A 20,299-nucleotide genomic window follows, 5' to 3' on the forward strand; every position below is an offset into this window, starting at 1 on the left:
ACCCCAGGTAGGCAGAGCTGGACAGGCCCTTGGTGGGGGAGGGGTGGTGGGGCTTTGCATTCAGGTGAGGGTGAACCCCAGTGCTCCTTCCCTAGCTGCGGAGCCATTCCCTCTCTTTAGACCTCTACTTCCGCTTCTGGAAAGTGAAAGATGGGGCAAAATGCTCTGGTATTTCCCAGGGTGTGGGAGGAGGAGCTCACTTCCCCTTTCTCATGAGGGGTCAGCCTCCTCAGCCTGTCTCCTGGGGGCTGCTGGGAGACTGAGATGAAGTAAAGAGCAGGAAAGTTTTTAAGAATGAGATCTGGGCCCTCTTGGAGGGATTATTTTACTGTCAGCATCTGGCATGTGGTAGGTGCTCAATAAATATTTATCGAATGAGTCCGTTTCCCGTTCCAAAACATGGCCGGTGAAGCGCAAGTCCCATGAGAGGCTTCCCAAGAAAGAGACTGTGGTAAAAGGAGCTTGGGAAACGCCAAATCCCATTTCTTCCTCTTGGAGATGCACGTGGACGTTGGTTTAATAAAGACACTGAGAAGTCCTGTGAGAAGGAAACCTGTCGTTTAATTGTGAAGCATTTGCTTACCCAACGTGTTCAACGACTGGATGAGCCTTCTCCTCTTGACCGTCTCCTAATTCTTGTGCCTGGGAGTAATCTCTGGACGTGGTCGTCCTCAGGCACCTCTCTGGGTCTGGCATTCCAGTTGCTACTAACTAGTGCTCAGCTTTTGTGGGCTCCGGGTCCCCCATTTGGAAGAGGGTGCCACTGCTCCAGGGCAGAGTAAGGAGTTGGGCAGCGAGAGGGCACCGGGGGGTGGGGAGAGGCTGAGCAGAGGGCTGAGCAGATTCCTCGCCGTGGACGGTCGGACAGATGGTTGGGTGGCCCAGGGAACCTGTGTTTCCAAAGAGGGTGTGGGTTTCACAAGCTGGACTATCCTCAGCCCAGGTTTTGGGGGCAGGGAGTACAGACACCTAACTCTAAACCAGATCTTTAACGAGGCACTAACCAGAGGCTAACGAGGGCTAAGCCAGGTCTTAAACCCCCCAGCGCCCGCAGGGAAGGTCCAGGGGAGCGGGGGGGCAATGGAGTAGCTCCCCTGCCCCTCCTCCTCCCCAAATAAGCAACACCAAAAACCAAAGTTAAATCTAAACTTAAACATAATAAATATCTTTTCTAAAAACCAAACCAAAGCAACAAACTCAGAGGGTTAAACCGACCCCCAGATCCACTAAAACCAAAAAGAACAGCCGAACCCCACCCAGGTGGGAATGCTCAGGTGTCACTGCTGAATGGGGAGCGAGATTGGAGCTGGAGCGGGTTTTTTTTTTGGCTGTCAGCGAGCGAAGCAAGGTCCCTTTAACGTTTTCCATCTCTGTGCTTGCACATCCTGGCGGGGAGGAAGGCCTCTGCTCTCCAGGGTCAGGTCCCCCCCTGGGCCTTGGAGGGGGGAGGCGAGAGGGGAGCCTGGCCAGAGGTCAGAGGGCTTGGTGGTGGCTGGCAGGGCAGAGTGGGGTCTGCGTGGCTGCTCCCACCCTCACGCACGCCAGCCCTCCTCCCGCGCACCGTCCTTACCTCCGGCACGTGGGTGTCGCCTCCCTCTCTGCTTTGACATGCACTGACCACTCAGCCTGCCAGTCCCTTTCTCTGTCTCCGCCTCTTTGTCTCCTCTGTCTGCTGCTTCTGAGGGCTCCATGGCTCGGGGCGGGGGGGACGACACCGGGCGTGGGACGTTTGGGGAAGCAGAGGGAGAAGATGGGGATCAAATTGAGGGACGGGAAAGAAGGGGGAGCGATGCCCCTGGAGCAGGAGAGGGGGATGGGAGGGTCAGAGGCACGAGCATGGCGGGGAGAGGGGGGAGCTGGGCTCCCTTTCCCAGCCCATGTGTGCCTCAGGGCCCCTCCCCCTCTGGGGTCCCCACCTGGCTGGGCTGGGGGCTGTGGCTGACGAGGACTTTCCCTTTGGTGTCCGCCCCCCCCCGTTTCTCCAACCCCCCGCCCCCTTGCTGGTTTCCCTCTCCACCCTCTTTCCTTCCCTCGGCTTCCCTCTGTTCTCCCCACCCCTCTCTGATCTCTCCCCACTGCCTGCCCCTCCTCTGTCCGCCGCCCCCACCAACTCCCCTCCCCACCAGGCCGCCAGCTGACCATCTTCAACAGCCAGGCTGCCATCAAGATCGGGGGCCGGGACCAGGGCCGCCCTTTCCAGGGCCAGGTGTCCGGCCTCTACTACAATGGGCTCAAGGTGCTGGCGCTGGCCGCCGAGAGCGACCCCAATGTGCGGACTGAGGGCCACCTGCGCCTGGTGGGGGAGGGGCCGTCCGTGCTGCTCAGTGCGGAGACCACGGCCACCACCCTGCTGGCCGACATGGCCACCACCATCATGGAGACCACCACCACCATGGCTACTACGACCACACGCCGGGGCCGCTCCCCCACGCTGAGGGACAGCACCACGCAGGTGAGGACCCTTGGGGCTGATGGACGAGGAGCGAGGCCTCGGGTGGGGGAAAGGGCTGATGTCTACGTAGCAACTGTGGCACCCAGGGGAGGGTCTGAGGGGACTGGAGGGGTCCTGGAGGCTCCTTTGCATCCTTGTCATGGCGATGGTTCAGGTGAGGTGGGAAAGGCCTCGCTCACGAAGTGGCCTTTGCCCTGGTGACCAGGGATGTTGTACGTGGGAAGGTGGTCACTGTTTCTACGGGTCAGGCCCAGTGGTAAGGGGGAGTTTGGTACTCCAGCTAGACCAGGGAAGACTGCCCAAGAGGGAGGAAGTCTGGACTGGAGTGAAGGTGGAATGGCCCGTCTGCCTGCCACATACCGGAGGCCAGGCCCCGTGGGGTGTGGGCAGCGAGTGAGAGATGGGTACAACCAGGATGGCGTTGCTCCGGCTGGGCACCTAGGAGACAGCCCTGGAGGGGCCAGAGGCTCAGCTGGGGGTGGCCGCCGCTCTCTGGAGGCTGGCTGAGGCCCGGAACAGTGTCTCCTGGATTGCCGGTGTCCTCAGAGTGGGACTCCAAGCCCACTGCCTTCTCGCATCCTCTCTTTGTGACCTTGAGCAGATGTTCCCCCCCCAGCGGGCCTCAGGGTTCCCTATGCCTGTGGGCTGGAGGGGTGTTGGTGCAGACGGTTCCCTGGCGCTTTACCCTCCCCGCACTGCCTGCCCACCTGCTCAGGTGCTCTCTCTGGATCAGGTCAAGCCCAAGTGATTTGAGTTGATCTTCTCTTGTACACGGAGGGGGGTCGAACCTGGGGAATGAGGCTCTCACGAGGCAGGATAGGCCTGGCTCTCCGGGTGCCAAAAGCCAACTGGGCGTGTGTGACTTACGGAGGCAACTCGGGAGCCCGGCTGAGTTTTCTGGTTGTTGCCGTCAATGATTGTGGCCCAGGGAGGGCTCACACCTGGCATGGTAGACCTTACTCAGTCACCCCAGGCCCCTGCCCGAGCTACTGCTGTCCCTCATCACCCATGGTTGTTGAGCCTCTATGTCTGGAGAGAAATCTATGCTGCTGGGGTGGGGGAGAAGTCTGGGGGCAGCCTGGGGGGTGGGCCTCAACTCCGCCGGCCTTCACTGTAAGTGAGGGCATGACTCCCTGAGCCTGAAGTCCCCTCAACCCTGCCAGTCTGTGCTGTAGGGGGCCTGGCGCTGGCTGACAGCCTCATGCAGGCGGGAGAGAGAAGTCTGAACCCCCTTCCCCTCTGCCTTCACGGGCAAGAAAAGCTAGGGCCCCCAAAGGCCAGGCCTTGCCCCAGGGAGCAGGGAGCCCCAAGGTTGGGCACCGACTATGCCCAGTGCCCAGAGGCCAGAAGGGCCCCCCAGTCTCAGTGAGAGGGCGATGGACTGACCATCCAGGTGGAAGAGGCAGGTGGGGGCCTTCGGGGTCACAGCTGTGCTGGAGAAGCCCCCACAGGATGGGGTTGCTGGAGGGGCAAGGATGCCCAAGGGAAACCAGTCTTCGAAGACAGGGGGTGGGGTGGGGGTGCGGGAGTGAAGAAGAGGCACCGTGTGACCCTTTCACCCCTCCCCACCCCTCCCCACCCCAGACTCCTCCCACCTCTGGCCTTCAGGAGTCCTCTCCCCACACCCTGCAGTCTCTTGGGCACCATTCCTGCCCGGACTCTGGGTTTCCCTCCCTGGGTCTCTTCCCTAACACACTCTGAGCACGCTCCCCTCCCCGCCCCCTTACATTCACTCATCTTGGGGATTCTCTTTCTTTGCAATCAGGAGGAAAGAAAATGCTGACAAAGTCGACTCCCATTGCCATGGCAACCACAGCCCTAATTATTGTGTGCAGCCTGGTTCCGGGCTCTGGGAAGGGGGTTGGGAGACAGATGAGGGTGGTGGGGTAGTGGGGTTGGAGCCAAGAGCCACCCCCCAACCCCAGGTCCTGTTTCCCTTCTCTGCCTGTGCTGGTCTCCAGAGGCCCCCATGCCTCATCTCCCCGATGCCCTGGGCCCCTTGCTCCAGCCCTGCACCCCCAGGGCTAGTGTCCAGTCTCCCCGGCTTCCTGGAAATAAAAGACACAGCATGTGCCGTCTCACTGATCCCTGGGAGCTGTGGGAGCTCCCGCAGGGTGGGCGCTGGCCAGTCTGTCTTTGCACAGCGGGGAACAGGAGGCTCTCGGTCACCCAGCCAGCAATGGGAGAACTGGGGGACAGACCAGGGTGTGTGTCTTGGCCCAGGACCCATCTCCCGTGTGGTGCCACACCTCAAGAGGTGGCTTTGGGGCCTACTGACCCACCACTGGACCCTCTTCCCCACCCCCCCCTCCTCTCGCCCACAGAACACGGATGACCTCTTGGTGGCCTCTGCCGAGTGTCCAAGTGATGACGAGGACCTGGAAGAGTGTGAGCCCAGTACTGGTGAGTGCCTTTCCCCCCTCCCCTGCCCCGGGCCCGGGTGACGCTGATGGGAGGGGGGCGACTGTCCCTGCCACCTGGCCCGAGCCCAAGGGGCCTGCTGCCAGGTCTTACCTTTCCCCGATAGTTTCCTCTGCCTTCCTGCCACCCCCCTCCAGGTCCCTCAAATTGTCCCTCTGGCAAGGCAGTTTCTGGCCCTTTGGTGCCCCAGCCCTCCGAGGTAGTGAGGTCCTTAGCTTGGGATCCTGGGGTTCAGGGCCAAGGAATGCTGGGAAGGAAAGAGGGAGACTTTTCCCTAGCGAGATGAGTAACTGCAGCTCCCATGAGTCTTTATTGGGTCTGGGGTGGGGAGGGGGTGGTTAGGTGGGAGATCGCAAGCTTAGGAACTACAAATCCCATCAGCTCTTGGGTCCAGAACTGCAACTTCCATCAGTCCCTGAGGCCTGATTTTCGCTGGGTCAGCAGTAGAGATCTCTGCTCATTCCCGGTCTCAGGGAAGTGGCCACTCTGCCAGGGCTGCCAGGCCAAGCTGGGGCAGTTCTACCACACGGCAGCTCTGTGCCAGGCAGTGCGTGGCTGGGAGGTGTGGTCCCTTGGGGAGATTGGGACCTGAGGTCTGGTCTAGATTTCTAGTGGAGCACCTGCCATTGAAGGAGAGCAGGGCTGGGAGGGAAGGCTTCCTAGGGGTGGCATTCCAGGCCTCTGCTGGATCCTTTCAGCTGGAGAGAAGTGTGCGGCCCCAGAGAGAGACCTGATTGGCAAAGGAAGGGTGGGCCTCGAGTGCCAACTGAGAAGTGTGGGGTGTGGAATGGCGCAGTGGATGCAAGGGCTGCTCACCTGAGCAGGTTGGGGGTGGCTGAGAGGAGCTGGGGGGAGGGAGGGCCTGAGGAGCTGAGGTCCTGGTGCTTACAACTGGCAGCGGGAAGGGAGGAAGGACTGAATATGGCCAGATTTCTCAGTGAGGGATCATGGGACTCCCTGGATGAGCCTGTGGGAGCCTCATCCCTGGCTTGGGTTTCCAGAGACTTCTCCTGGTTACCTTGCAATGTGTGGCACCTGGGCTCTTGCTACTGGAAGGCTGGAGGTTGGGGCGGATGCCTGCAGGTTTGGGGGAGGTGATCAGTCAGGTGAGGTGGGCAGTGTGACTGGGGCATATCTTGTGAATCTGGCCTGGGGTAGGGGGGAATGGGGGGGGTCTGCCAGTCCCAGAGGAGATGCTCAAGCTGAGCCTAGGCTGCAACCATGGAAGGAGTGTGGGGAGAGCAAGAAAAACCATGGAGCCTTGGGGCAGAGGCTCAGGTTCCAGAGACCAAAGGCAGAGGCAGTTCTGGGGCCCAGGCCACCCCGAAACTGTAGGCCAGAGCTGAGGAGGGTTGTTTGGTGGTCCTGGGCCCTGAGGCACTTGGAGGAGCTGTAGGCTGTTGGGTTGGAAAGGCCTCCCCATCCATAGCCAAGAGCTGGTGCTTTCTGGAACAGACGCCCTCCACTGTGGGGAGGCCCCTCTGCTGGGGGGCCATCTGGCTCCATCTCACTAGGCCCTCTCAGCTCAGGGATGCACCCTCATGCTCTGCCATGGCTCTGGGACGTTCTGGGCATCTGGCAGCTTCAATATGGCATTCCCCCCCCTCGACCCTGCTTCACCCCTCTGACTCGTCAGGACTAGGCTTTCCTGGAGGTGGAAGCAGTGCCTTGAGCCCGGGCCTGCCGAAAGTGGCTGTGATGAATGGCCCCATGAGAGCCCTGGGGTTGGACTCTGGGGACATAGGGCTGGCGGGTCCTGAGAGAAGGGCACTTGGCCCCATCCCATGTGTTTGCACACATGTGCTTACTCTGGGGGGGGCTCCTGTGGGGTGAGAGGAGGGGTCTGCTCTCCTTGGACCCCACGGAAAGGAGTGTTGGGCCAGACGGCCACTGTGCAGGGACCTGCAGCACATCCCGGGCCATACGAGGGCCACACGTTATCTACCAAGGTTCTAGCTTCCCAGCTGTGGCACCGAGTGTGTGCGCTGGGGGCCGAGCTCCCTTAGGCTGTGTGGGGACAAGGGAGCAAGGAGAAGCTGAAGTAGGCAGGTCAGCTGCCCTCCCCCAGTCAAAGGGCCAGGCCTATGAGGCGAGGATGGAGGGTGGAGGAGGAATGGAAGCTGGGGGATAGGGAGAGGCCGGCGGGCAGCCCAGCACCCGGCTTCAGATTAAGGGCAGAGTGTGTGCTTAAGCCTCCAGAGGAAGCCGTCGGAAGCCCCCGGCTCTCGCCGAGATGTGCATGGCACACGCCTGCATTTCCCTACTCGCGCCACTCTGAAATGCTTGAAGTTGGATTTTTATCTTGATGGGAGGCAAGGCGAAGATCAAGATGACTCCAGAGCCCCTCAGGCTGATCTAGGCCATGCCACCCCCCTACTTAGAGGGAAAGGGGACTCCAGCCAGAGGCCCTCTTGTGCCCCCGGTACAGGGAGGCTTTTTCCTCTAGCCGAGGGCCAGGCCTCCTTGGGCTCCAAGGTCAGTGTTAGAGGTGAAGGCAGCCTGCCTGGAGACTGTGGCTACCCAGGGGCTAACCCCAGGGACCCCAGGGCATTTGCATCCTTCCCACCTGCCAGATCCTCCTCCCTGCATCCAGATGCCAAGCCTGGGATCATCCCTACTTGCTTTCCATCCTTTCCCTTGACTTGGGCCCCTTCATAGACCCCAGGCCCCACTCCTTCTCCTCCCATCTTGGTGAGATCATCCTCTAGCGTGGGTATTTCACTTGAGGTTGGCAATCTAGTCAAAGAAGGGTATTGTTTGCCGGACACAGTGTTTAGATTCTTTTGAATGGGAGTGCCTTTAGTGGGGACGCGCTCTGCATCGTGGGTAATGTCTCACCGTCTTAGCCAGCCTGACCCAAGCATTACGTTGTGGGCCTGGCCCCTGCAGGGATTAGAGTGTGCACCCCTTGAGGCACAAAGGAAGTGCACACCCAGACTCAGATCCACAGAGGCACACATCTATAAGCACACACAGAGGCACACACACATATATCCATGCACATACATTTATGGATCTCCCAGCAAGCTCACACCTGCCCACTTGCTCACAGGCACCCACCTGCTCAGACCCACAGTGTTTCACACTTACATGTGCTCGTCACACCAAGGTATGCACATGGGGTGTCTTCAGCACACGGAGGCACGCTCACACACACTCATACCTGTTGAGGCACAGACCAAATGTTTAGGATCACATGCACATGGTCAGAGGCACCCACATATTTCAGACACTCGCGATGGGCGTGTGTGTTCAGCGTGAGCTTGTTCACACACGTCCTCGGATTGCCAGAGTTCCACACCTGCAGTCAGCTCACAGAGGTACATACATGTATACAAATCCACCTGCATAGCTCCGACCACGTCCTCCGTGCATGCTCAGGCTTACAGATGCTCACAGATGGTTCAGAGGGACCGTGTATGCATGTTCAGAACAGTGTGCTCAGACCTCCGAGGCGTGGGCGCACATATTTGCATGAGTTCAGGGAAGCATGCATCTGTGCCCGGGCTCAGAGGTGTGTGCGGCACAGCTCCACCCAAGTTTGCACTCACGCTCGGACCTACAGTGTCCCACGAATAAGTTCACAGGCACTGGGATGCACAAACATCCTCAAAGGGATGTCATGTCCCAAGCACATGTGGCTCATTCCCACAGAGGTGCGCCCACGTGCACCCTGAAGGCACCTGTGTGCCGAGATCCCCAGGGTACGTGTGCACAGGTCCTCAGAGATGGGCTGTGTGTCGCCAGAGCCCAGGGGCCATGCTCGTTCAGACGTTTGTTTAGACCCATGCCTGTTCCCCTCCCGTGGCCCCATGAGAGGGGATACTCTGAGGCTCCCCGTAGCTCAGACCTGCAGAGGCCCATTCTTACGTTCACGCCCATGTGTTCAGAGACACGCACATGCTCAGACACACACACACACACACACACACACACTCAGAGGCACATACTTTCAGACTCACACACATGCTGGGAGCCACACCAGTGCTCAGCCCTCTCAAGGCACACAGACTCGTACTAGGGTCCTACAGCAGTGCACATGCACACACACACACACGCACACACACTGGTGTCTACACTGGCCCACATGGGCTCTCACAGGTACTGACACACTTACTCCTGTGCTCAGATGCACACCTGAGCTGCGCGGGGAAGGCCTCCTATTCTCAGGCCCTCAGGCCATACAGACATGTTCAGACCCAGTAAAGTGCCCGCCTCCGAGTGAGCACACTCAGCTGTTCAGACCTGCACACAGCTGTTCAGGTGCCCGCGGACACGTGTACTCAGATCCCCAGATGCCCACATGTGCTCAGACCACGGAAGCAGCTCATGCACGCACCCTATAGGCGCGCATCCCTCCTGAGGCTTGGCCCCCATGCACACATACACGAGACCCTCTGAGGCGTTCACAGGCTCAAGTCCACAGACACACAGACACACTCACTCAGACCTACACCTTTAGCTGAGAATCACAGAGGTGCAGATGTGCTCACATTCTAGTGTTTCTTAAGGTAACAGCAGTTGCAGTAATGGATAACCTCCACAACACCTGTGGTTTGTTACATAGAAATGGATTTGTCCCTCACTTAAGGTTACAAACCAGTGTTCCTGGTGGGTGGGCAGCTCCTCGGGCTACTCCAGGGCCTCGTCCGCTTCCCCAGGTGACTTCCTCAGTTGTGGTGGAAGGTGACCAACAGGCGGAGTCACGGAGGGGTGGGTTCTGTGGGTCAGGCCCAGGAGGAGACGCACATTACACCTGCTGCTTCTGCTCAGTCACGTGGCCACAGCTCCGTGTCCAGGAAGGCGGGGAGGTGTGGCCTTGCTGTGCCCCTAGGAGGAAGCAGAAACAGATTTGGGGACCAGCTAGCAATTTATCTGCTCAGTGTGGCTTTGGGTCACCAACAATCCCTTTCACTCTTCCTGACATCCTGAAGCCCTACCCACTCAGGGCCGTCACGGCAAAGGGGAGGGTGTCTGGCAGGTGGCGGCCCACTTGTTGGGTCCAGACTTGCTCCTGAGGACTCTTATGTGGTCCGGATCCCTGTGTACTAAAAGGATAATTGATCTCACTGTCTACAGAGCTCAGCACACACCCCAAATCCAGTGGTGGGCCAGATGCAGCCACCACAGTAAAAACTAAGTGAAAAAAGAGAAGGATGAAAATAAACAAACAAACAAACAAACACAAATAAAAAGAGAGAGAAAGATGGAAGGAGACACACAGAGGCCCCAAGTTCTAAGCTTTAGGAAATCCAGCCAGCACGCAGTACGTCAGACTCCACCCCTGCAGTGAGACTCCACCCCTGCAGCGGGGAAGTTTCTTCCTTAAACCCTCCGTCTCTGGTCTTTGAGAAACGCCCTCTCCTTTGTGGCCCTGGCACTGCCCTGTGTGAGGTTCTAACCAGTTCTTATCCTCCGTGGCCATCTCTGAAGTGGGTGTTGGGGGAAATGTCCTTCTTGGGGGCCCTATGGTGTTGACAGCCCACTTCCTGCTCCTGCATATTTGGGGGCCAGAGGCTCAAGCAGTCAAGGTAACTCACTCAGCGTTCTTTCCTGGACATACTTGTCAAGAGCTTTATTTCCTTGTTTCTCTGAATCCTTTCCTGTCTCTTAATTTAGTCATGACTATTTTGAGGGCATTTGAAACAGTAGGTGGGAAGGCCACATCCTTAGGTTGATCTGTGGGGCACGGCTGAGCCCTCCTTATTCAGGTGGAGGTTTCACTTTGTCCCTTAAAGCCATTCCTGACCTCTCTTGTGACTTGCAGGTTGGAAGCAGGGGCTTTTTTGACACTTGGCAAGCCCCACATTTTTGGGCTCTCTCTGTTCCCTTCTCTGCTTGCAAACCCACCCACTCTTGCCTAACTTTGTCTTCTTGTAATATGTGACTGAAAGCAGACAGTAAAAGCCAGCCTTGTCATCCCGACTTTCTGGCACGTTCCTTTTGTGCCTCAGCCTCAACAGGCACATGGCCTTCCCTGTAGGTCATCACAAGCAGGGTTGGAACCGGATGTCCTGCCACTGCATTTTATGGTTCTGCATCTTTCTAGCCGTTTCCTTGGATTGTTGCAGGAAGGCCACCGGTTTTTGTGACGTACATTTCTGGTTCAGTGTCTGTATCAGTTCAGGTAACATTTGTTTCTGGAACAGATGACCCCCAAATCTCAGGGGGAATTCGAGGGAGGTTTCTCGCTCAGGTGAAGCCCCGCCAGGATGCTCCTGCTCAGCAGCAGTTCTGCCCCAAGGGGTGCTTTTGGGAATCCAGACTCCTTTCATCCTATGGCTCCTCCTCGATATTCAGCACGTGGTTTGCAAGGTCACCGGAAGGAGGAGAAAGAGCACGGAGGATCGCACACAGGAGACTTCTGTGGGCCAGTACTAGTAGTGCCCACTGCTCAGTCATGGGGCCACACCTAATTGCAAGGGATGCTGGGAAATGTAGTCTCGGTGCCCAGGAGAGGGAGAAAATGAGTTTGGGAAAAGGGTCACTCCCAGAGGCCTACCTCACGCCACAGGTGGCATGCTCACAGGTTCTCAGCGGTACAGGCATGAATTCACACACAAACACACGGGTTCTGACCCGGGCTCAGAGGCGGGTGAGAGGCTCACTTACATGCAGATTCCCTGACACCTGCGTCCATGCGCTCAGATCCATCGAGGTTCGTGTACATACGCACACAGAGGCTTAGAGACGTGTGCCCAGGTGCACAGAAACAAACTCTGGGCGCACGCACACACACACACACACACACACACACACACGCGCACACATGCACGCACGCCTGACCTCGCGTCCACCTTGATGTTTGCTGTTGCTGTGCTGGGGTGTCCGAGTGGGGTGGGACTCCATCCTTCGGGCCACCGCACCCAGTTGCACAGGTGGTCCCCTGCTGGAACAGGTGAGTAAGGGCTGAAATCTAGCCGGTATTCTCTCCTCACCAAGCTGCGTGTCCTGGTCCTGGGAGCAGGGCTGTGTCCACCAGGAAGACAGAATACCTTTTTTTGATTGTGTACAGAGAGACCGTTTGCCAAGTCATGCACCTGAAGGGCCGTGGCCACAGAGGGGCTGCCTTTTTTCTACCCCACACGACATGCCCTGTGGGCTAATGGCTTTGCCAGGGCAGGTACCCAAGCGCTGGTGGGTGGGGCCTCAGCCAGCTGACTGCTGAGCCTCTGACACTCAGCCTCAGTTCTCCGTGCTCCTTTGGGGGTGGGCATACCCTGCTTGGGTGGCAATGGGGTTCTTGGGTAGACTTCCAGTCAGGAGCCTCTGTGCCCTAAAGGCAGAAAGAGCTCAGCTTGCTGGTACAGCAGTCCCTAGAGGTAGGGGAGCTGGGGGAGGAGGGGTGCTCAGGAATGGCCACTGGTCTCCTTGGCCAGATGGAATTCTCTCTAGCAAGTGGGACTGACGTGCCCTGACATTCAACTTAAAAAGAGTGGAGGGGGGTGGTGTCTGTGATAAATGCCCCTGTGAGTACTTCCAAGCGCTGTAGCTGCCTGACATGGGGGAGGGGAGGGAAGCGGCCTTGGCTCTTTATCAGGCTCCCAGGGGCACCCCATCCCTGGGTGCACCCTTGTAGAGCTGAACCCGGGGTTCCAGGCACCACAAGTCTTTGCGAGTCTGCTCCCTCCAAGGCCCAGTGAGAAGGGCAGCCCAGGGAGCCACTGGTTGGACTTTCACAGTGCGGAGTCTCTGAGGGGTCCTCCCTTCCTCCAGACCCTCACCAGGACAAGCTTGCCTGACCCCTCCCGGGCCAGTGTATGACCCCAGGAAAACCCAGTACCCTATGTTGCATATGACTTACTGGCCACAGAGCCCACATCGGCTTGAGTGAGTGTGGGGGAAGGAAGACAGTGTGGGGTCTTTGTAGCATGCTATCTTTTGGAGAGAGCGGGAGCTGTGGGGGCGGGCAGAGATGGAGGCTCATGTGGAGGATGTGGGTGAGTGCAGGACACCCTCAGGAGATGCTGTCAAAGCCGTGGACAGAGCAGCGCCCAGGAAAAGCTCCTAGAGAAGCTGGGGGCATGGAGACAGGGCTGAGACCCAGATATGGAGGCCAGGACACAGTTGGGGTTGAAGGGCAGGGGCAAGAGTCAATGTAACCAGGCCCGGGAGGGCTCTGGAGCCTGGAGGAGACTGCACAGGGGGAACTTGGTGGCGGGGGGGGCCTGTGTGCCCCAAGGACCTAAAGAACCAGTGAGTTGGGATAAATGGTTGCAGAGGGCTCAGGCTAGGCAGGATTTGCCTGTGGCCCAAGGCCTGAAGCCCCCCCACCCCTTTCCCCAGTATATCTGGGGGTGAGAAAGAGAGTAGAGAGACAAGGTCTGTGCCCTGACTGTGACCTGATCAGCCCCTTTAGGGCGTGACATGCCCCCCAGCAAGGGACTCCTCCCTGGGCCCTAGCTATGGGCAGCTGGTTGAGGGCCACAAGCCTGCCCAGGACAAGCCTGATCCTGAAGTTTCCGGGAGCAGCTGGTGACCCCATGTAAGATCGAAGGTAGAGATGGCTGTGGGTGAGCGCTGGGCCATGGAGCAAGGCGCCTGTCAGGCTGAACTCAGCAGTGCCTGAGAACCCAGTTGCTCTGGCCCATGAGAGGGGCTCCCACCCCATCCCAGATGCCAGGCCCAGTGCTGGGTGCTAGGGAGACAGACAGATGGGCCTCAAGCCGTCCTGGAAGAGGAGGTATTTGGCTGGACTTGAAGGATGAGTGAAATATCCTCAGGGGCAAGGTGCTCTAAACAGAAGGCAAAGGTCAGGGAGAGGGCAGGGGTGTATGGTCCAGCAGGGAGGGGAACCCTGCCATGATTGGACACAGGCACCAGCCTCTCCCCAAGAGCTGAGAGCTGAGTGTGGCCCTTACCCAGGGACCAGGGTGCTGGGCCGTCCCTAGTGGGTCCAGGGCTCAGGAGGTGGTAGAGGGACAAATTATTCATCCATAGGCTGGAGGTCCGTGGGAGCCAGGCCTTGGCCTTACCCTGGGCCTGGAGCCCAATACCTCAATTTTATAGATGAGGAAGCTGAGGTCCAGAGAATGAGAGAAGATTGTCTGCAGTCACACAGGGTGGCCTCCCAGGTTAACAATCAAGCTAAGAGTCAAGCAGATTACCACAGGCATGGGGAGGATGAATCAGGCCTTTCCAGGCTCCTTGTGAGATTTGGCCCTAGTGAGCTTGGGAAGTCCTGCCCACCCCAGGCCTCGGCATCCTCCTCCATAAAAGGCCAACGTTGGAGGGTCCCAGCTCCACAGAACATGCTTGTCTGCTTTTGGCTCAGTCTCTCAGTGTGGCTGAGCCCCAGGAGGGCCAGGTGCCCTGGGGCTTCACAGTCTGGGGTGCAGGTGAGCCCTGGCCCAGCGGGAGAGTGGAGCCTGGTGGGAGGAACAGCCCGAGAAGCTCGGCAAGGCTACAAGTTCAATGGCAAGATCTTGGCTGTGGCTGGCTAGTGTGACCAAGGACAGCTCTGCCAGGTTGCTGGAGCTTGGGATGTGAAGATCAGCAGTGTTTGAACAGTAAGCACAGAGACTGGAGGGCTTAGGGAGCAGGGAGCTGGAGAAGGGACACAAAGATGTGGCAGCGGCACATGGTTGGCTTGGCTGCAGTGGGGCCCTGGGATGCTTCCAATGGAGGGGGTAGGGGATTGTGGAGTCATGAAAACCAGACCCTGCAGAGACCAGGGAGAGGCACTCAGATGGGGGCAGGGCTTGGGTGGAGGGAGAGCTAGAGAGGAAATCTCCAGCCCCAGTCAGACCCAGAGGTGCCCATCTAAGAGGAGGAAACCCTCCCAGCAGCCCCCTAGGGCCAGACTCCAGCTATCTCTACCCCACACCGGTGGGTAGCAGTATTTGGGGACGGGATAGTGGGCTGATGGGAGTTGTAGTTGTCCTGGGCGGCTGATGGGAATTGTAGTCCACACCCCTCCAAGGGCTAATGGGAGTTGTAGTTCCCATCCTTTGGGGCTGATGGGAATTGCAGTTTATGCCCAGGGTACCTCAGTTATCAGACCTAGGGAGAGAGACCTAATCACCCCCCACCAAACCTTCCCCACTAGCTTCCCCCCCGCCCCGGGCCCTGTATTAGCAAGTGCTTCCTTCCCAGATGGCTGTGTATGTATTTTCTTTTCTTTTTTTGCTTTCTTCTTCTTTCCGTTGTTTTATTATTGTTTTAACAATAATAAGAGGGCCAGAGGCTGTCAAGCCCTGGTCAGGTCCTGGCGGCCCATGGGGGTTCTGGGGAGGGGGAGGGGGGAAGCCAGTGGGGGTCAGAGGTGGAGGGTGAAGAAAGAGAAAGTTGGGGAATTAGGGTTAGCTCAGGACTCATGTCCCTGTCCACTTCCCTCCCTCACTCCCATCCCTTCCCCACCTCCCTGCCTCTACATGGCTTGTCACCAACTCACCCAAAGTCCTATGGGACAGGACCCTTCTCCAATGTCTCTGTCTCCTCCTTGCCCACTCTTTCTCATGGACCTTGTCACCTCCCACCTTCAACTTCTTGTCTTCCCATGGCCAGCCTGCAATTAGCCTTCAAAGCTCCTTCCCATGATCATCCTCTCTCAAGTCCTCTCACCCATGTAACAATTCCTACACAGCTGCCGGTCATGTACCTCTTCCCTCAGCCCTCCTCCCACTGCTCCCCACTTCCCCCCGCACGCTGACACCAAGTGGTGGTAACAGTTTCTCAATGCCAGCCTGCACTGTGCAGATTTTAGCTTTGTGTTTAATGAGGGGGAGAGGGCACAAGTGAGGGAGGAGAGAGAGTATTCAGGAGGAAGCAAGATGTCCAGGGAGAGAAGAGTGAGGGAGGGAGATACCAAACAGATAGAAAACGTTGTACGGAAAAGTTGTTTTTTCTTATTTTTTCCGGGAGAACCCGCTTACACAGCTCTGTTTGTAATTTTTTTCTTCATGCTAAAATCACACGGCCTATTTGTTGATGTAAGTTGCCTGAATTCCGTGGTATGCTATCTTCTTTTTTAAAAACAAAAGAAAAAAAAACAAAAGCAAAAAAAGAGAAAAATCTAGAAAAAAAAAACCCTAAAAGATACTGTTGTTAGGTTTGTTTAAATGCTGCTCTTGTATCTGTTTTTAAGCCTTAAACCAGTAGAATTTTTTTTTTTCCGTTTCTTTTCGATTTCGTTTCCTTTCTGTTCCTTTTGGTTTCTTAAGACAAACAAAAGACCAAAACCCAGTGAGCCACAGAGCCCGTGCGTGGGGTGCCCAGGGCATCTGAGCCGCTGCCCGCTTAAAGCGCAGTGCTCCGGCAGGCTGGCGGGCGGGCCCGGCCCGCTCTAGTCTCCGCCAAAGCCAATTGGAACCGATTTGGGTGTGTGAGGCTGTTGTTTCTCTCTCTGTGCCGGCCGCCTGCACCCTGGGCCCTCGCTGACACCCTGTCTTTTCTCTTCTCTCTCTTGTTCTAGGAGGAGAGTTAATATTGCCCATTATCACGGAGGACTCCTTAGACCCCCCTCCCGTGGCCACCCGATCCCCCTTCGTGCCCCCACCCCCCACCTTCTATCCCTTCCTCACGGGCGTGGGCGCCACCCAAGACACCCTGCCCCCACCCGCGGCCCGCCGCCCGCCCGCCGGGGGCCCGTGCCAGGCCGAGCAGGACGACAGCGACTGCGAGGAGCCCATCGAGGCCTCCGGCTTTGCGTCCGGGGAGGTCTTTGACTCCAGCCTCCCCCCGACGGACGACGAGGACTTTTACACCACCTTCCCCCTGGTCACGGACCGCACCACCCTCCTGTCACCCCGCAAACCCGCTCCCCGGCCCAACCTCAGGACAGATGGGGCCACGGGTGCCCCCGGGGTGCTGCTAGCCCCCTCCGCCCCGGCCCCCAACCTGCCTGCGGGCAAAATGAACCACCGAGACCCGCTGCAGCCCTTGCTGGAGAACCCCCCCCTGGGGCCCGGGGCCCCCACGTCTTTCGAGCCGCGGAGGCCCCCTCCCCTGCGCCCCGGCGTGACCTCCGCCCCCGGCTTCCCCCGTCTGCCCACAGCCAACCCCACGGGGCCCGGGGAGCGGGGCCCGCCGGGCGCCGTGGAGGTGATCCGGGAGTCCAGCAGCACCACCGGCATGGTGGTGGGCATCGTGGCGGCCGCAGCGCTCTGCATCCTGATCCTTCTCTACGCCATGTACAAGTACCGCAACCGTGACGAGGGCTCCTACCAGGTGGACCAGAGCCGGAACTACATCAGTAACTCGGCCCAGAGCAACGGGGCGGTGGTGAAAGAGAAGGCCCCGGCTGCTCCCAAGACGCCCAGCAAGGCCAAGAAGAACAAAGACAAGGAGTACTACGTCTGAGCCCCGGCTCGGCGCCCCACTGCCAACTGCCCCTCCCCGGACGGCCCGGGAGCGGGGTGCGGCCCTCTCCCTGCCGGGGCCATGGGGACCTGCTCCCTGGCTGCCTCAGACTTCTCTCACGAAGAGGAAACGCAAAAAAAAAAAAAGAAAAGAAAAAAGAAAAGAAAGAAAGAAAGAAAAGAAAAGGGAAAAAAGAACGAAGGAAAGAAAAAAAATGAAAAGAAAGAAAGAAAAAAAATAGCAAAGGAAACCCCGCGCTCGTCCCCTTCCTCCTGCCGTCCAGTGGGGCGGCGCCATCCGGGGCTCTCCGTCCCTCTCAGCTCTGCGCCCGCCCTGGGCAGGGCACGTGCTCACAGCCCTGGGTTGATTTATTTTTTTAAGGGGGGGTAGTTTTATTTTGGTGGGGTTGGGCGGGAAGGAAGGCTGGGGGTTTTGTAAAGTGTCCACTACTCGTCCTGTTCATTTCCTCCATTTTTCTTCTTCCCTCCGTCCCTCCTGCCTTCCTTCTCTTCCCAAGCCCTCCGGCCCCCATCCCAGGCTTGCTGTGTCTCTCTGTCCCCACCCTCCCTCTCCATTTCTTTTTTGTGTCTCCCTTTCCTACCTTTGGGTTTGCAGAGTCGGTGGGAGAACGGCGGGCGGGTGGGCCGAGCGGCCCAGCGTGGGGGGGGGCGGGGGCGGGGCAGGGCAGTGGGGTGCCCACCCCAAGCGCCCCGACTCTGCCCACCAGGAGGAGGCGCTGGCCTGGAGCCGCCCAGGGAAGGGGCTGGGGCCGGGGAAAGTCCTGTTCTATTGTGTGCCGCCGGGCGACGTGCATTGATGGGGAAGCTGCTGGAGGAGCAGGGGTGGGGGGGCGGGTGGGAGGGGAAAGGCAAATGCAGATATATATTAAAGACAAATTATCTAGATACCCGAGCAGCAGCCTGTGGCACCCGTTGGGCGCGGGCACCAGGGAAGAGAGCCGGGCGTTGCCCGCTGACTGCTGGGGTCACTTCTCTGCCCACGGGCTCCCTGCTCCCCCAGTTTTTTTTCTCTCTTTGTTAACAAATGTGTCTGAGTCTTGGAAAACACCCCAACCCCGGAAATGTGTGGGAAAAGAAAACAAAAACTTTCCAAATCCAACGGTCCTGTGCAGTTTTTTCGGGGTGGGTACTGTTGGGACATCCGTCCTGGCTCTGGGCTCGGGTTTGGGCTCAAATTGCGGCCTGTGAGAGCTGGTAAGTAGCATCCAGAGTTTTGGGCTGAGCAAGGTTTTGGGCTCCTGGGGGCACCCTGTCTTTGTCTCACCCCCATGTACCTCCTGGCCGGAGGATGGGGCCGGAGAACCGCTAGGTGGCCTGGTGGAGCCCACCCACCCCCGCGTGTCAGGACAAATCCCCAGAGGCAAGAGCGTCATGGTGCCCCCTAGTGGCTAAGGTGGGTCTATGCCTCTGGGGGCTGCTTGTGCGCGGGTCTTGCAAGGGCACTGGCCTTGCTACAGCCCCGGGGAAAGGTGTTGTTATTCCTGGGCAACAAGCGCTTCAGAGGCTGAGTCCACGTTTGCCCCCAGTTCTGCCTAACTTGAGTCTCTGCTTTTTCTGCATCTCTAAGGATTTGGACTCTATGGTCTGCAGCCCCCACCCCCCACCCCCCAGTCCATGCCGGCTGACCGTGGGTAGCTCCTGGGCCTGCAGAACCTCATCCCCTGGTGTTTGTTCCTTCCTGGAGACACTGAACAGGCCCACGGTCCCAAACACGCTGAGAAGCTGGTCTGTATTTGCTAAGCTCGGTGGCAAGGAGTAGAAACTCTTGAGGCGAAGGTTGTAGTGAGGACCCGAATGTGCGGACGTTCTCAGGGGTGCAGAGTGTGGATGGTCTTCATCTCTCAGCTGGCCGTGGTAGATCGCCACGCCACTGGACACATGAGCCGTGACTCGGCCACGCTTCTGCCACTCAGGTCTCCTCCACTTTGTGCTGGATGGATCTCGCCTCCCTCTGCTGGCTCTGCTTTCTCGTGCCGTTGGCTCGCCATCACCCTTCACCACTCGGATCTCTTCGCGAGCTTCCATCCACATGGGGCTGTGTTGCCGGCCAGCTCAATCTTGCGGCATTTTCCAGCTTACAAGCCTGGTCCATGTTTAGGCCTGGACACCTCTCAGGGTCCCTGGGCTGCATGTCCACAGGAGACCCTCCCCCTCCTTCCTTCCATCCTGGAATGAAGCTTTTGTTTGAAGATCCTCCTTACCCTGGGGTGTTTCCCCAGGGACCTTTGAGAGCTCTTCCCCAGACTCTTGTCACTGGTGGGAGAGCGGGTCCTCTTGCAGCCGCCCCCAGGTGTGGATTTCCATAGACTTGGCCTCACCTTGCCCTCCTGAACCAGCCGTTTGGGGGAGGCATGGGCTCTGCTCGCCCCCCCCGGCTCACGGGGTTGGAACCTGGGGCCAGCCCTAACCCCCTGGGGAAGCCTGGGGGGGGGGGGGGGGGGGGGGAAGGCCCTGCCTCGGGACAGTCTTGCCAGGACATCCTGTCCGGGTACCAGTGACGACCTTGCTCCTGGGCCTTCTGCGGCTGCTCTCTCTGTCCAAGGGATGGAATCATCTCAGGTTCCCCTGCCCCATCACCACTAGCCAAAGAAAACAAATAGAGGCAGGCAGGAGTTCTGTGGTGCCAAGAAGGGAACATTCTTTTCTAGAAATTTCTAGAATGGTCCTGAGCAGTCTGTCAGAGTAGGGGACCGGAAATAGGGACAGTGCAGGAGTTGGAAGGAGAGGCCCCAGTCCTGCTCACTGCCATGTGGCTGTAGGACTGGGGACTTTCCTCTCTGTGTCGGGAGGCTAAGAGCTCCTATCACTCGAGGGCTTGGTTGCAAGAGGAAAGATTTCTGGACTCTACCATTGACTCAGTTTACCCATCTGTGAGATTGGTCACCTCAGTCTCAGCTCCTTCGTCTGGGTATCTGATGTTGAACTTAACACGGCCTGAGCTGCGCTTCTTGAGGTCTGGCTGGCCTGGCAGTGACCCCCAGGAGTGTGCAAATGGCATCTGGGTGTGACTGAAGTTCCAGGAACCTTGCTCTTTGACGCTCGGCACTTGCAGGGATATGTCAGGAGATTCCACCCGGGGAGGATCAAGGACAGAGTTGGCGCGGAA

At 58.3% G+C, this 20,299-nt stretch overlaps 1 protein-coding gene and 1 long non-coding RNA gene across 18 annotated transcripts in view; one reads left to right on the forward strand and one right to left on the reverse strand.

Moving 5' to 3' along the window:
* The window catches only part of NRXN2 (neurexin 2), a 98,202-nt gene extending 79,915 nt beyond the window's left edge, over window positions 1-18,287 (forward strand). For 10 of the 17 annotated variants that reach the window (XM_073883518.1, XM_025879285.2, XM_073883519.1 and 7 more), the window contains 3 exons: window positions 2,127-2,452; window positions 4,777-4,855; window positions 16,287-18,287. In XM_073883518.1, the coding sequence (XP_073739619.1) occupies window positions 2,127-2,452; window positions 4,777-4,855; window positions 16,287-17,173 (1,292 nt within the window). In that variant the 3' untranslated portion in view covers window positions 17,174-18,287. The remainder of the gene's footprint in view (window positions 1-2,126; window positions 2,453-4,776; window positions 4,856-16,286) is intronic. The other 7 variants (XM_073883520.1, XM_025879289.2, XM_073883523.1 and 4 more) reach the window with 1 other exon arrangement.
* LOC141370953 (uncharacterized) lies at window positions 337-10,321 on the reverse strand. The gene is made up of 3 exons (XR_012375476.1): window positions 9,474-10,321; window positions 1,571-1,795; window positions 337-538 (listed from the first exon to the last, which is right to left on the reverse strand). It is a non-coding gene; the product is annotated as an uncharacterized lncRNA (long non-coding RNA).
* Window positions 18,288-20,299: the final 2,012 nt, after the last annotated feature.

The sequence above is a fragment of the Callorhinus ursinus genome, unplaced genomic scaffold (genome assembly GCF_003265705.2).
Source record: "Callorhinus ursinus isolate GAN/ISIS: 27379988/994484 unplaced genomic scaffold, GSC_fseal_2.0 scaffold51, whole genome shotgun sequence".
In the NCBI taxonomy this organism is placed as follows: Eukaryota; Metazoa; Chordata; class Mammalia; order Carnivora; family Otariidae; genus Callorhinus; species Callorhinus ursinus.